Source organism: Galendromus occidentalis, unplaced genomic scaffold (assembly GCF_000255335.2).
Source record: "Galendromus occidentalis unplaced genomic scaffold, Mocc_1.1 scf7180000075391, whole genome shotgun sequence".
NCBI lineage: Eukaryota > Metazoa > Arthropoda > Arachnida > Mesostigmata > Phytoseiidae > Galendromus > Galendromus occidentalis.
In genome coordinates this window covers 218,389-232,574 of record NW_003803381.1, presented here as the reverse complement: position 1 = coordinate 232,574, position 14,186 = coordinate 218,389, and the positions used below count along the sequence as shown (strand labels likewise).

Sequence of the window (14,186 nt, the reverse complement as noted above, 5' to 3'; positions counted from 1 at the left end):
TCGCAGTTTTTTTTCTCGCCGCAATGCCCCATGCAGACACGAAGACGCAATCTGCGACGGAGCGAGCTTTTCTTGCGCGAGGTTGCGTCGAGGGAAAGGGACTGTTCCGGGAAGGGTCGGACCTCACTCAGTGGAACCCCTCCTCGACGCCGATTTCCTCTCGAGACTTCCCGCCTCCCATACTCTTACCTCTTACACGTGCTATGTATTGCAGCTTCTTCGATAGTGCTCCAACTTGTGACAGTCCCACGCGATGAAGCCGCTCAGAAAGCTCTCGACTCGAGGAGTCCTATGACATACGGGACTCTGGACGATGTTTCTCTCTTTGAACAGTTTCAAGGATATGACAGAAGTCAGAGGCTTCGCAGTCTCATCGAGGAGCCAATGAAAGTGATCGAGAAATCGAGGAGATGGTTGGCAGGACGCTTTGCGAGACAGCTCGTGGAGAAAGTGGAAGAGCAAGATTGAACTCCTCTATGGGATGTTTAATTTGATCATGGAGTTTTTTGGACTTGTGCCTGATTGACGAAGATCCTCCTCGGAAAGCGCAGGGCTCAAACATGAGGATCGAACTAGTGTCTCTGTTTATCTCAATCTGCCATCATTTCAAACACGGTGAAACGAGAGCCGCGTGTGGTAGTGAAAAACGACTGGTCGCATTCGAGGGTGGTGAGGCGTCGCTACCGTGTCAAGTTCGCTCTGACGGAGACGTAGCTCAATTCATGGAGTGGAACATTCTCCTCGATTCGAGGCATCGTCAAAAAATCGGGGAGCACTCGAGTATCTCGGACCAGACAGAAAACCTCGCCGAAATCATGTATCGATTGGACGGCGGCAATGCGACCATTGACTCCGCCCGCGTTTGGAAGGACGTCCGATGGACTCAAAAAGCACGTTTCTCGCTTCTGAACTCTGAATTGCATCTGATCAATCTAAACTTCAGTGATTCGGGTCTCTACAGCTGTGATGTTCAATACGCCGATGGACGCTGGAAAAACTGTTCTACCTCGTTGGTTGTGCAAGGTAAAACGAACCACATATGTATTGGCAATCATGAGACACCTCACCAGTGCACCTATCGATCCCCTCCTACGTCCGTAGCACAGACCGCTGGGCCTCTCACAACACCTTGTAGACGATTGGTTCGATCTGAAGAATCGCCTATATGAAAATGAAAGAAAATAAGCTTCACCAGCCGTTGCTCGAATGAACGTTTCCCCTTGTGAGGGTACAACGGTCATTCCGACGGTCCGCCATGGACATTCCGTAACTCGTCTGAGAACAACGCAGGACGAACAAGGCTCATAGGTTTTATGTATCGGACGACAGCGGCCGTGAGACTCGCCCACGACCGGAGTCCGCGTACAAGTAGCAACACAAAGAGGCAGGTAGACGCTTCCTTCACTCCCTTGCGATGTGACTGACGTCTTACCAGAGCTGTACGGATAGATCCGCGCCCGAGGCCATCCAGTTTCGCCCGGGATTTCTCGATCACAGATTCTCTTGGCTGACATGTGATTACGAATCTACGATACGAGCGGAGGTCTGCCAAGTACGCGGGGCTCTCGAGGAACGCCTTCGGTCGCAAGCTCAGTGTATTTGTAGTCCGCTGGCAAGACTAGCTTCCTCGGAATGACAGTGCATTGAATTGACGGGAAACTGGCGAGAGAATAAACACCCTCTGCGTGTCGCCGATTTGCCGGCGTTCACTCGCTTGACAAAGTCGCTGAGCTAAACCACAGTGTATGTACATGCATCCTCCGACTCAAGGTGAAGCAGAACCAGGTACAGCGACGGTCACTGGGTCATAAGGGGTTGAGTCTGGTCGGTGCTCCCCGCATCTTTGGTGAGAGGCCTGCCACTTCACGAAGGCAGACTCGCAGAGAGAGGATGAAGGGCAGGACGAGAACGGAGAGTGGGAAGAAGAACAGCAAGGTAAGATCGAAGAACGGGGAAAGGAGGAAGAAGAGGGAAGGGCAACGACGATTCCGAGGCCCTGAATTTGGGGAATTCGATGGCACGGCCCGTGTCTCACTCGACATGCTCCCGTCACGTTGTCGTTGAGTGCCAAGACCTGCGTTGGGAATGTATTGAGGAACAATCTTGTGCCTTCAGCTTCTGAGCCATTCTCTCAGGAGCTGGAGTCGGAGAGCGGGATCGGCCACGCCCATCAAGCTCGACACAGGTAGAAGCCTGTCCTGGCCTGTGGCGACGAGGTTGTGGGATCGGTACATGACGAAGCTGACGTGTGTAATCGCACATCGCCAGAACACCTTGGTTCCATCCTTGCTGCGCTTGTCCTGTACAAACATATGTCCTTCGAAAGCCAGCTGCGGTTTTCCCCGCTGCGACACCAATCCCACTCTGTCCGGAGAAGCCCGTATTCACTCACAGATCACGATATCTGAACCAGAACCATAGAACGAGCGGTCTTGATGATGGCAGCACGTGGAGGCCTGATGCCACTGGAGGAAACGCACGCGATCACCCGGTGCGAATCAGAAGGCGACGCCGACGTCATGTTCTGAAGCTGTGACAGAAGACACGTGCAATTCGCTCTGCCTCCGCACTCGTTACCGAGAGCGGACTGCTCGGTTTCTTTATGCTTTGCACGAGAATCAGAGCAAACGCACGGTCCTTGAATCGTCTGGAAGTACCCACCGTCAAGCTGTGTACTTGGGATAGCAAATCATCTAGACGCATCATTTTCAAGCAGTGTGCCTCCTGAGCTAGGATCGACTCGCGACAGGTTCTCGACGTTGAGTTTACCAGACCCGACAGGTTCTCGGCGTTGAGTTGACCGGACCCGACAGGTTCTCGGCGTTGAGTTGACCGGCGATCAATTGTACGGCGTTAGGTCGTCCCGGCGTTAGCTTGTCTGACGATGAGTTGTCTCGGCGTTGAGGTATCCGGCGTTGAGAAGTCGGCGTTGAGATTACGGCGATGACTCGGTCGGCGATGGGTTGTCTGTGTCCGGAGTTCTTGTAGCGTGAGGATCCCGAAATTTTTGCGGAGCATCTATCCCGTTGTGTGTTCTTTACATTGCCGACAGTATCAGACGATGCGGAATACTCTAGATTATTCAATATTTTAATTTCTTCGAAATGAAGGCGATTACTGAACTTCGTAATTCCCGCTGGAATCCAGAGAACTTCGATAATATTTCCACAGATTTCACCTTCCCTCCGCCATACTGTAAATTGATGTCTAAATCCAGATGCCGACCGATGTTCGGGGGGAACTCCCGGGTATATATCCAAATTCATATCCATGAGCACGAAGACGCCCATGTGAAGCTCTCTCAGAAGTTGCCGAGGATTTTTGACTGCTCTGAACCTCGAGAGAATGAATTCGAAGCATACGATTCAACTCCATCTTCAGCCGCCATGGCAGCTACTTTTCAAATCGCTTCGATGTGGAGTCGACGGAGCGACTCCTCGGAAAATGGGAGCGTGATATCACCGGCTCCGCGGAGCTCACTCGTTGACGCGCACATGGATACTGTCAAATCCAGATGAATCATTAAATGATGTCCTCGCTAATGCCTGGCCCTGAGGACAGGGTCAAAGGAAGATCTGAGGCACTGCGTCAACGACTGAGTGAGCAGGAATCGCGAAGCATGCATCTGCTGCACGATGCTCGTTGAGCAGCATCCGGAATCAACCCGGGTTCGTAGAGATGATCGAAGTCTGCAACCTCGCAACTACCTTCAAAGCCACCGAAGCCTGATGTCGCTCCTGCGGGGCAGCGCGCCTTGCGACACACCTCAACCATCTCACGAGTCTCCCTCAGAGGAACATCTTCAACTCACCGACAGAGACTTTCTCGAAAGGTGGATTTTGCGCTCCAGGGCATCTCTTTCGGAAACTGATCAGATATTCGATTGATCTTGTCCTTGCCAACAGGACTGATCGCAATATGAGAGCATACCTCGGTACATAACTTACTCGAGCTCTCATCGATCGCGCTCAAAATCTCATGGCGGAGGCGGCAGAACCCAAGCTCCGCGAGACGATTGACTAGCGGTTCTTGTTATCACCCGCCTCCTCTCGGTAGCCTAATCTTCCTTCGACATGCGCCGGCGTCGGATCATTCGAGGGCACCATTGTGATCGGGTGGTGCCCTCGCTGCTAAGCAAAGCCATCGGTTTAACGTGCTGCTGGAGATGTATATTCCTTATATCCAACTACGAACGACAACCGGCACTCATGAGCTTTGTTTTGGACGTCGAGCCTCAGTCTAGTGGAACGGCCTATGATGGAATCAGCTGAGGGGTAATGAAAAGATCCATCATCGGTCGGAAACGCGTCCCGGAACGTCCCAGCGCTTCACAATCTGATCGAGGACACTCATACGGACGGAACGAGGAGATGCTGCCTGCTCCGGCGCATTATTGCACTACCGCTTCCTACAGAACTACATAGTAGGCGACTCCCGCCTCCGGGCAGGCATTGCAGCGAGGCAACTTTTGGTGTCTACGACGTCCCGATACCCTGATGCATCCTCCAACGTATGAATCCATGTCGTCAGCGAAGTATTGTTTGCTTCTCATTACTTGAGTTCGAAATCCGACCTCTTATCGCGGCTTCTCGACGATTCGAACGTGACACCCCGCTCGCAACAAAATTCCGAGAACACAAGCTTCAATCGAACAACCTGCGGGTAAATTCACCGAGCCTTTTGGATTCGAACGACCCTTCTCAGTTTCAGCGCTGATTCGGCATGATTCCCCCTTTTCTCAGCTCGAACCTCATTACTGGCCCTCTCGACCGACCAGGAACTGTGCCTGACGCACTCATACACTCACTCAGACGAATTCGAGGGCTCCGATGGATCGGTCGGTGCGCCCGAATTGAGACGCTCTTCCTGTATTCGACGTGGTGTGTCTCTGTCGCGCAATACACAATGTTCCATCCTGCTCTCGAAAACAGTATCCATCCATAGCAAGCCAGCGGACAAACGTGGAGCAAGAAGTTCGTTCCCCTGGGAATTCGCTGTGACGGCTTGAGGTTTTTCTGTATCGAGATATCGCTGTACTAAGACAATAGACGGGAAACTCGGAAGCGGAGAGTGAGCTCTTATCGTGGAGAAGTTCGAAGGCGATGCATCAGACATGGGCGGGGCTGGATGTCCAGCCTTCGTCCCGATCATGATGATGGCCACGATTCGGTCCTGATCTGCAGCATTATACTGTACAAAACTGAGTCCCTATGATTCGCTCCTCTAACGGTTCCTTCACAACGAAGAACCTCGAGTTGCGAATTGTTGAAACCCTTGTGATAGCCTGGGCAGTCCCGAAATGAGGAATTTCCGGATTGACACAGCAGATCCTTCGAACGGGAGTATTGGGAGCGGGGAACGCCCGATCTCGCGACGAATGCCATCTTATCTACATGGGCGGATTCCGGTCGCCGCCATATCTTTGATTTTCATGGCGAATCCGGTTAGTGTTGTAGGCTCTTCAAACGATGTTCCTCGTGAGGTTCCGAGACTCGAACTCAGATTGCCACTGACGCGTTTCGGCTCGGAAATTGTAATGCTCCCGAGTTCGGGAAAGCAGCCATCTCCGTCGAGTCGAAACTATGCGCGACTCTGCTGAGCTCTAGGCTTCAGACCCTGCGGAAGGAGAGTCTACGATGATCTTCACATTGTGACAGATCGAAAGAAGACGGGGATGTCGATAGCAAGAGCTGCGGGTGCTCTGACCTTCCAGGAAGCGTTTGAGATCCGTGAATAATTCTGAGACTTTGTGCCCCGCAGAATTCCGTCTAAGCAAGGGGACGGAGCCATGTCAAGCTCCGGGGTAGGCTGAGAGCTCGGAAGAATACGCAAATACTCCTACACGATCTTGATCGCTCGCGCAGGATCAACACAAACTCCTCAGCATGCTGTATCCAATGATCGAGTCAAGAGTTCATCTAGCAAGGAATTGCTATTGCTCTCGTAGATTAATTATGCTCAAGGCTGGGTCTCTTGCTTTGCAGCGCCGCTCTTCCCCCCTCTGATGGAGATAAACCACGAAATCATATCATTGAATGAAACTACCATCGGACCGTATGCCGAACGAGCTTACCTCAACGCGAGCTGTACTCTATCCCACTCATGTAGGTTGGATACTACGCGTCATCACTCACTAACGAGGGCATCGGGAACGATATCCTCCCATGCAAGACAGACCTTCTCCACAGTAGCGTACCGAGGGGAAGGCGGTGGGGCGATCCGCCCCGGGCATCACTGCGCCGGGGGCATCTTAATGCTCGATGGAAGTCTCACAAAGCCGAATTTTCCTCGAGATTTGGTCGTAATGAATAATGAATGAAGACTTATATTGACTCCCATCGGTATCCAGATCGTGGAGTGTAAGATTTGGGAAATTTTCGAAAGAAATCTGAGGGGGGGAATAATATCGGGGTCCCGGCACGGGATTTCAGGAATCCGCCCCGGGCATCATCGAGGCACGCTACGCCACTGCTTCTCCACGGCAATGGTACTCGTCGCTTGTCGTTATTTAGACATGGGAGACGTTTGAGAGTTCCAGCAAGTCAGATTCGTTTTGCCTTGCCGGGTTCCACTGTCTATGCGCCTTGCTATATTTGATCGAGGGTGCGACACAGAACACAGCTCATTTGAGACGAAAATCAATAATGATCGAGCTTAGAATGGGGCGGCCATCACAGAGATTCCGTCCCCCACAACGGGAAGGCGAGAAGTAGACCGTATCTGATGATGTCGTATGTACAAAGAGCGGGAACCTGAGGAGAGGAATCCTGTAGAGAATGTCGCTCAGTTAAGCCTCGTGATTCCACCCGTGAATTCCGGGGAGCAATCGCTAGCTAATCTCGAGTCCGGTCGTACGAAATCAAGATCCACTCCATGGTTTCGGACCGATCCCAGCTTGAAATGGCCCGCAGGGGCAAGGAGGCGTCAGGTCGGGAGTCGACGTGGGCGACCGCCTGGTCTCCGAGTCCACATTTGAGCCCGAACACGCTCTTGAAAAGCGCTGAATCGTTCACGACGCCGACGAATCACGCCTTTGCCCAACTGTTTGATCTCGCATGAATATTGTACGTATGTATATGCGCTCGAAGGATGCCGCTCTTTAAATATACGTATACTCGTCGGCGTCGAACAAGAGCGTGCTTAGAGCATCCGCTGCGAGGCTGGAAAGTCTCAAGCTTCCAGGACCATCGGTCGAAGAGCTCGAGTACAATAAGAGTGGTCGCAATTCTGGTTCTCAAATTCAGGAGAGACCCGAGCTGGCTCCCACTTAGGGGAACCCCCAGGAGTTCGTCTGCTTAGCGCGGAAGTCCGCATGGCTCGATGGCTCGCTTCTGCTCCCCTAGTTCATGCTTCTAGATAGGGATCGATGTTCAGAGTTTGCCTGAAGCAGGATAGCTCCTCTCTTCAACATTGCGGATGAGGTTTGTTTCCATCGCTGGAAGCCGACTTCCCCCATTCTCCGTTCCTTTGGTCCTCGGAAATACGTTATACAGAATTGTGGAGAGAAAATGCCCGCCGCTCTCGATCTCATTGATGGCTCATTTTTCGAGCAGATAATTATCCCGTATGGTACAATTGGACCGCCGACGGCCGCTGGCTGCAAGCCACATCTCATGAAATCCATTTCGGACCCTTGAACCGCAGCCTGTTCATGAAGAAGCTTTGCTGTGTAGTGTCCTCAGCGTCATCTCTTCGTTCAAGCACAATCTGCGCCAAACTTCTGGTCAATCGTAAGGGATGCCAAAGCCGCTCTGCGTCGATACTCCCACCCCATTCCAAAGAGCATGCGTGCGAATCGATTCTGAAGAAGTGAGACCGTTGCTATTTTATAGTGGGTGCGGAGTCCGTTTCCATTATAACGTGGCAGTCGCCCCTGGTTCTCGGAATACCTCAAGAGATCGAGTGTGAAGTGCAAGGCGGCTTCCCCCCTCCTGAAATAGGCTGGTATCTCGACGGCGTAGTTTACCCGAACGTCATCTTCCATGATTCCGCCCATCTATGGGCGACTTCTGTCATCATTCTGACGCCGGAAGAGAAACATATGGGCGCGAGACTAGAGTGCCGAGCGGAGAATCGCAGCGCAGGAGAGTACAAATCACAATTCATTCGTCTGGATGTAAAATGTGAGCAATTGATACCTCACCCAGGTTATGTAGAACGAAGAGAAAAGCACACTAGTGACGGTCCCGACGTTCCCCGCAGATAAGCCGGATGTCACATTGAAGATTGGTCAAGGATTGAATGCCACGGGGATCAATGCTGGCAGCGATGTGTATCTTGAATGTTCGGTTCAAGATATATCGGTCGATAAGTTACCGAACATATCAGACAGCCCAAAACCGAGTCATCTTATCTCATGGAGTCACAACGGAGGAGTTTTGAAGGTGAGCCCTTATATTTCCTCTCCAACTCGCTGAACCACGTTTGCGATAAGAATTATGGACGAGTCCCGTGCGTTGCCTCGAAAGCGGTTGTGAACCTGAGCATTCGTAAGGGGTCTGGATGCAAATAGCTCGCATCAAACGTGCATTGAGCTACTCCGGCGGATACCAAATCTTCTTAGGCTCATGAAATTTAATTCTACGACACTCCTCATTATCAGCACTCCACATTGTCTCGCGCGCGAGGACTGCGAGGCTCGCTGGAATAGTTTTATGCTTCACTAGCGCTCCCGAGTCGCCGCGAAGCGGCCGTACCCGTTCCCGGAGCTTCATCGATCTAGACCGATCGATCTAATTTAATCGATCTGGTGCTGATAATGAGGAGTGTCGTAGAATTACATTTCATGAACCTAAGGAGATTTGGTATCCGCCGGAGTAGCTCAGACCACCCAGGAGCGAAGATGGAGAGCTTGATAGACGAAGAGTTGCGGGAATACTGAAATATTGAATTACAGAAAAACTAGACCTGATACAGAAAATCTGTTTCGGTCTCTACGCGCCCGGTTTACCCCCACCTGGGTATAACTTCTATTGTATCGGAGCGAATTTTTTTTGTCGGGCTGTGTAATGCTCGCAAGATTTATTCTCGTTTATTCTCCAGCTGCTCTGGAGCATTTCTCCCCCTAGACTCAGGTCGCCCTCGCCGACCTACCCCGCAGCTCGACACTCGACAGGCTGTAGGGAATCGAAAAGGGCGAGATGAGGATGACGTGAGCACCGGCGAAGGTTTAAGTTGAGAGTGTATAATTCCAGTCAAACCGCACAGCGGGTATCCTCATCACGGATCGCTATCTCGTATTGCGCAACGTTCAGAAGCGTCATCGCGGCCACTACACGTGCCAGGTGCGGGGCACCGCGCTACAGACGGAAAGCGAGGACGTCACGAGTAGTCCTCTTCTTCTGATCATTCATTGTGAGTCCATCCTAATCAACGGGCCCTCCCGTGTAGTGACCGGGCTTATTCCGGATGCGATTATCTGAATTAGTCGTCCTCCAATCGAGATGGCCTTCTTCGTAGATTCGCCCCGATGTGCAACCGCGTCTATCCAGAAAAGATACGTTGACAAAGGGAAAAAGGCAGTCCTGGTTTGTCCTGTCGACATGCAGCCATGGAATAAGTTTGCCCGCGTCTATTGGTCCTTGTTGGGTGAGGACAACTCCACTCGAACAAATCGCTTGGAGACCGTTATGAGTGAGCAAATGCTCGAGCATGGTGAAGTTTTGTGTTGGGGAGAGAACAAGCTTGGCAGTGGGCGCAAATCTCCTTGCCGCCTGCAACTGCTCGAGAGAGGTAGGTTCTTGCCTCATCATAAAGTGATCTACGGTATTTTTGGAATTCGTGAGATAGAAAATCGCAAGGGGTCTCGGATACAGTCCCGATCTCTCGAGGGGTTTGACTGGTTCCTGCAGCAATCGGAGAATCCCGACAAAGGCGTGGGAGACTTGTGCAGCGTTCATGCGGATTCCGTTCCGATAGGTTACGGCAACGATATGAAAACGAACAGCGCTCCCCATGACATCATTCGCTCGATGGATTGTACAGTACACAACGTGACCAGCAGCGCAATACTCGTCGGGTGTGAGAACTTCAGCAACGAATTCGCGAACATCACGATCGTTGCTGACTTGATCCGCAATCGGCAGATCATAAACTCAGCCCAGCTTTCCCAAACCAGGTTGGTAGTCTGATTCACTTTAGGTAGATCGCCACCATCAGCTGAAACGAGTGAACTCGCCAATCTCAGCTGTCGACTTCAATGGCCTATGGCGGAAGCGATCTCAGTGTCATGATGGAGTTGTAGGATGATTATTGCCAGAAACCTGGTTAGGCTGTTCGGGATCTTTAGAAGCGTTCTGCATGTTGTCGACCGCCGTACCCCGTTGTTAGTTATGGGAGGAATTCCCTTCGGGGACCGAGGGGGGCAATCATCATAGACGGAGGGAGAGCCTTCCTTGCTCGGGCGCCGGTGTCAAGCTGAGAAAGCGGTAATATGGGCTATTTCCAGGGCTTGGTACTGGATGGGCTACTTGCAACCGTCTACGGAATATGTCATAGATTTCTGCTTAGCGGGTATTGCTAATAAAATGAACGTGGACCTGCAGAACCCGCCGGACTCCTCAGGTGAGCAAGAATACCATTCGAAGACGCGGATACCTGGAGGGTTCCGACGGACCCTCCTCTCTGGATGGAATCCAATTAGGATACATAATAAGGAGGTCTTCCGGATACCGAATATCGAGTTGGAGGAGGCATGACCTCTAGCTTTTTCTCATGGCTGCGCGCCGGTCTGCGTACCACTGATCGTCAAAGTTCCCGTCATTCTTGACGCTTCTGCCCCGATTATCTATCCCTCGAATATCGGTACCCCGATCGATGATAATCGATGATAATTGCTTCGATTATGCTTGTCCCCAACTATCCGAGCGCTGGTCTGGCAGTGTCTCTCGCCTCATATGTGGACCTCCTCAGGAATAACCTAGGTACATACGAAGTCCCGCGGTGAGCGAAGCAGGGAGTCTTCTTGGCGAAATATCTTCTGGATTCTCCTCAGAGACGATATCGATGATTAGGGCTCCAATGCTTTTCCCCGAAACCTCATGAAGGACTCGACTCATCGTTCCTGAGCTCGCCCTGAGCTGTAGGCATCTTCTCGGGCATCAGGGTGATTGTCCGCGACATTTCTCCCCGAGAAAGTCGAGAGACGATTCCCTGAATGTCTCTCGATTTGATGATCATCTGTTGCGAGATTCCGATAACTACACCGGCAATGATTCCAAGGCAGACCTGTGCGCCGTATCCAGAACGCGGCGCGCGGCGCCACAGCTCTGTTCCGAGGCCCTGAGATTTGCGTGAGACTTCCATTGGTCGGGTCTCGGGTCCGCCAACCACAAGCTCGGACAGCCTCTGAGAGTCGCCCGAAAGCCAGCGGGGGAATACTCGGGAAAACTATATTCAGGGGAACAATAACCATGGGAGCGGCGATCACTTTTTTTTACCTGACTTAGTACCGATGATGATCTACGACCTGACTCTACATACACAGGGTATGCGCTCCCCAGGTACATTGATCGACGGCGGCGAGAGTGTTAGATCTTCAGCGCTGCAGATCGCACCTTATCTCAGAAAATCGGCGATCGGAGCCGACCTTTCCGCCATGGATCCGGATATGGATGCATTCCGAGTTCATACACGGACCCTCGACAAGGATTTCGATAGTGTTGATCTTGGTGGCTGTAAGTCATACTGAAAACGTCCATTCTGAGCATCTAGTCAGCATCGGCGAAAGTGCTCACGGTTTGCTCGATGAATGGAAGCCCGACGCGGTCGCCTAGACCCTCCTTGCTATCCGCGGCCAAGGCTCGATCAGTCAGATTTCGGAGTCTATCAACCGCAGAGCGAACGAGCGAGAATGCGCTCCCCGCTGAAAGCCCGTCTCCATTTCAGCTTTGTTCAACTTGGAAACCGTACGCGTAGCTCTATATACAGCGATCAGTCTGCTATCATTTTGCGCTGGTATCTCAGTCTGCTATCTGAATTCGGGAGGTCGGAGGACTTCGACAGCATCACGACAGGTCCACACCCCGAAAGATCCAACGCCTCTTCTCTTCACAATGTCGTCCCTGTGAGGATGCTATCCCAGGACCTCTATCGCGGTTTCTCAGATGGAATCAGTCGAATGCGGGGGTGGGCCCGTGTTGGGCCGAATGAGTCGTATCAGAGCGCTCACTATCCTCTGAACTCAATGGGGAACTGTAGTTGGATATGCTTGACGCGGTCGAGGAAGCAAGACTGCTTATATCATTCAACAACCTATCGCGATCGAGTCGTGATGCTGATCATGCCAATCACACTGGGGAATGATGTTCCTCAACTATGGGTGTATATGAATCCACCTGGAAGGGACAAGCCAATTTTCCCTGTGACTCTTCATGGCTCATCTTAATACTGGCATTCTTTCCCGAGTATGGCGCTTTCTTGAGCAGCACTTGATTATATTCGCGATTAGATCCATCACCACAATTCCTTCCGGATTCGCCAGGTGATTGTATATTAGCGGCAAGAGTTACTACCTAAGGTATGCTCAGGTTAGGTATACCTGAGGTATGCTCTCTTCGGAGATGGGTTGAGATCACCCGACGATGTCGTATACCCTCGGTGTTCACCTAGCCTGAGCTTCCACCAGGCGGGGATCAGACACTGAGTTCAACCACTCTCCGAACTGCCCGTTTTGTAAGTTAAGGGAGCTCAGTCAAGGGAGGAGCTGCCCGTTCGCCAGGTGATTGTATATGAAGGAGCGGCAAGAGAGGAGCTGCCCGTTCCATGAATAAAACTGGCGGAAATAGCTACCCATTTATCCTTCTCTCTCATACAGAGCTCTCGCATCCTTGGCTCTAGCTTCTCATGAATGCGAATCAATGCAATTTTTTCACCCATGATCTTGCTTGATGCGCGGCGCAAGTCCGCTCGCGCTAGGTTCGAGCTGAGGGTAGCGTAGTCGGTCAGATCGCTTCGGTGAAGTCGGAGTCTTCCTGCTTGATGACTGATTCGCAAGCTCCTTCGCTAACCCCATGTCCCCTCAACTTATGGCAAGTCCCAGAGATGAGGAGCAATCCATGCCCGTGAAGGGGAGTATGCATTCGCCGATAGATCATACAGTAGGTACATTTACCATGGCAATAAACTTCGTCACGCGATCCTCCATCCTCGTATCGCCTGCTGGAGTCTCCGGCGTCTAACACGGTAACCATACACGCAAAGAGTGTCCATACACGCTCGGGGATTCGTTACGCTCAGGACAGAAATCAACGGAGAACTGGTTGAATTCGAAAAGAAAATATGGGGAAGCAATGATTCGGATGATACACAATGTTCCCTCAGATCGAATAACTTTTCCTGAGAGAAAAAAATGGCACTCTCTCAGGCACCTTTTACGAGCTATAGAAAGAACGAGCACCCTTCCGGACTTCGGAAAATACAGTGAACTCCGCTCAATGGAACCAAGCCATCTGGCGGCTGGTCCGACAAAACACAAAACGCAGTGATTTTGACTAGGAAAGCTTATTCGGGGATCCGGATCCCGATCCGATTACGCGTAGGGTCCGATTATCCGGTGGTCCTGATGAAGGGAGTTCACCATAGGCGAGCCCGCTTTCCAATTAGGGAGTATCGTTTCATACATAAGTATACGGTGAATATTCCAGTACAAGCCCCCCTCCAATAGTAGCTCGTCTCCAATAGAAGCCCTTCGGCGGGAATCTCGAGTCGAATAGAAGCCCGTCTCCAATAAAAGCCCTTCGGTGGGATTCTCGAGTCGAATAGAAGCCCGTCTCCAATAGAAACCCGTCTCCAATAGTAGCCCGTCTCGGACAGGAGACAGGAGTCCCACAAGAGACATCGAATCAGATTTCCGAGAATCTCTGTTCCAGAACATACCTCGAGTTTCAGAAGTCGCGAGAAATCCAGCCTTCTGAAGTCTCTTCTCCCTAATCACCGTCATTGCACAACCGCGCGTCAAATCGTGAGGAGCTCCGCTGTAATAGAAGCACCTCTCCAATAGCAGCCCATCTCGAATAGAAGCCTCTCTGCGAAGGGGTTGGAGGTCGGGCAAGTCCGTCGCGTCGGTCTAATCCTAGAAGGCCTTTTACGCGAAAATCCTCATGGGCGGATTTCTATATTGGGAAGGTTCCCTATGCGCGAGGTTTCTCATCTGCGAGGATCCTGATGCGGAGAGTCCCTTGCACGTG

General features: G+C 51.7%; 1 protein-coding gene across 1 annotated transcript; it reads left to right on the top strand.

The window, feature by feature from the left end:
* Nucleotides 1-560: 560 nt before the first annotated feature.
* On the top strand, nucleotides 561-12,227 carry LOC108865084 (uncharacterized). The gene is made up of 11 exons (XM_029113099.1): nucleotides 561-1,023; nucleotides 5,985-6,104; nucleotides 7,554-7,730; nucleotides 7,833-8,123; nucleotides 8,203-8,384; nucleotides 9,195-9,354; nucleotides 9,460-9,732; nucleotides 9,919-10,117; nucleotides 10,448-10,563; nucleotides 11,502-11,675; nucleotides 11,887-12,227. The coding sequence occupies exons 1-11, from the start codon at nucleotides 561-563 to the stop codon at nucleotides 12,066-12,068; spliced, it is 2,337 nt and encodes a 778-aa protein (XP_028968932.1). The 3' UTR covers nucleotides 12,069-12,227.
* The last annotated feature ends 1,959 nt before the right edge of the window (nucleotides 12,228-14,186 follow it).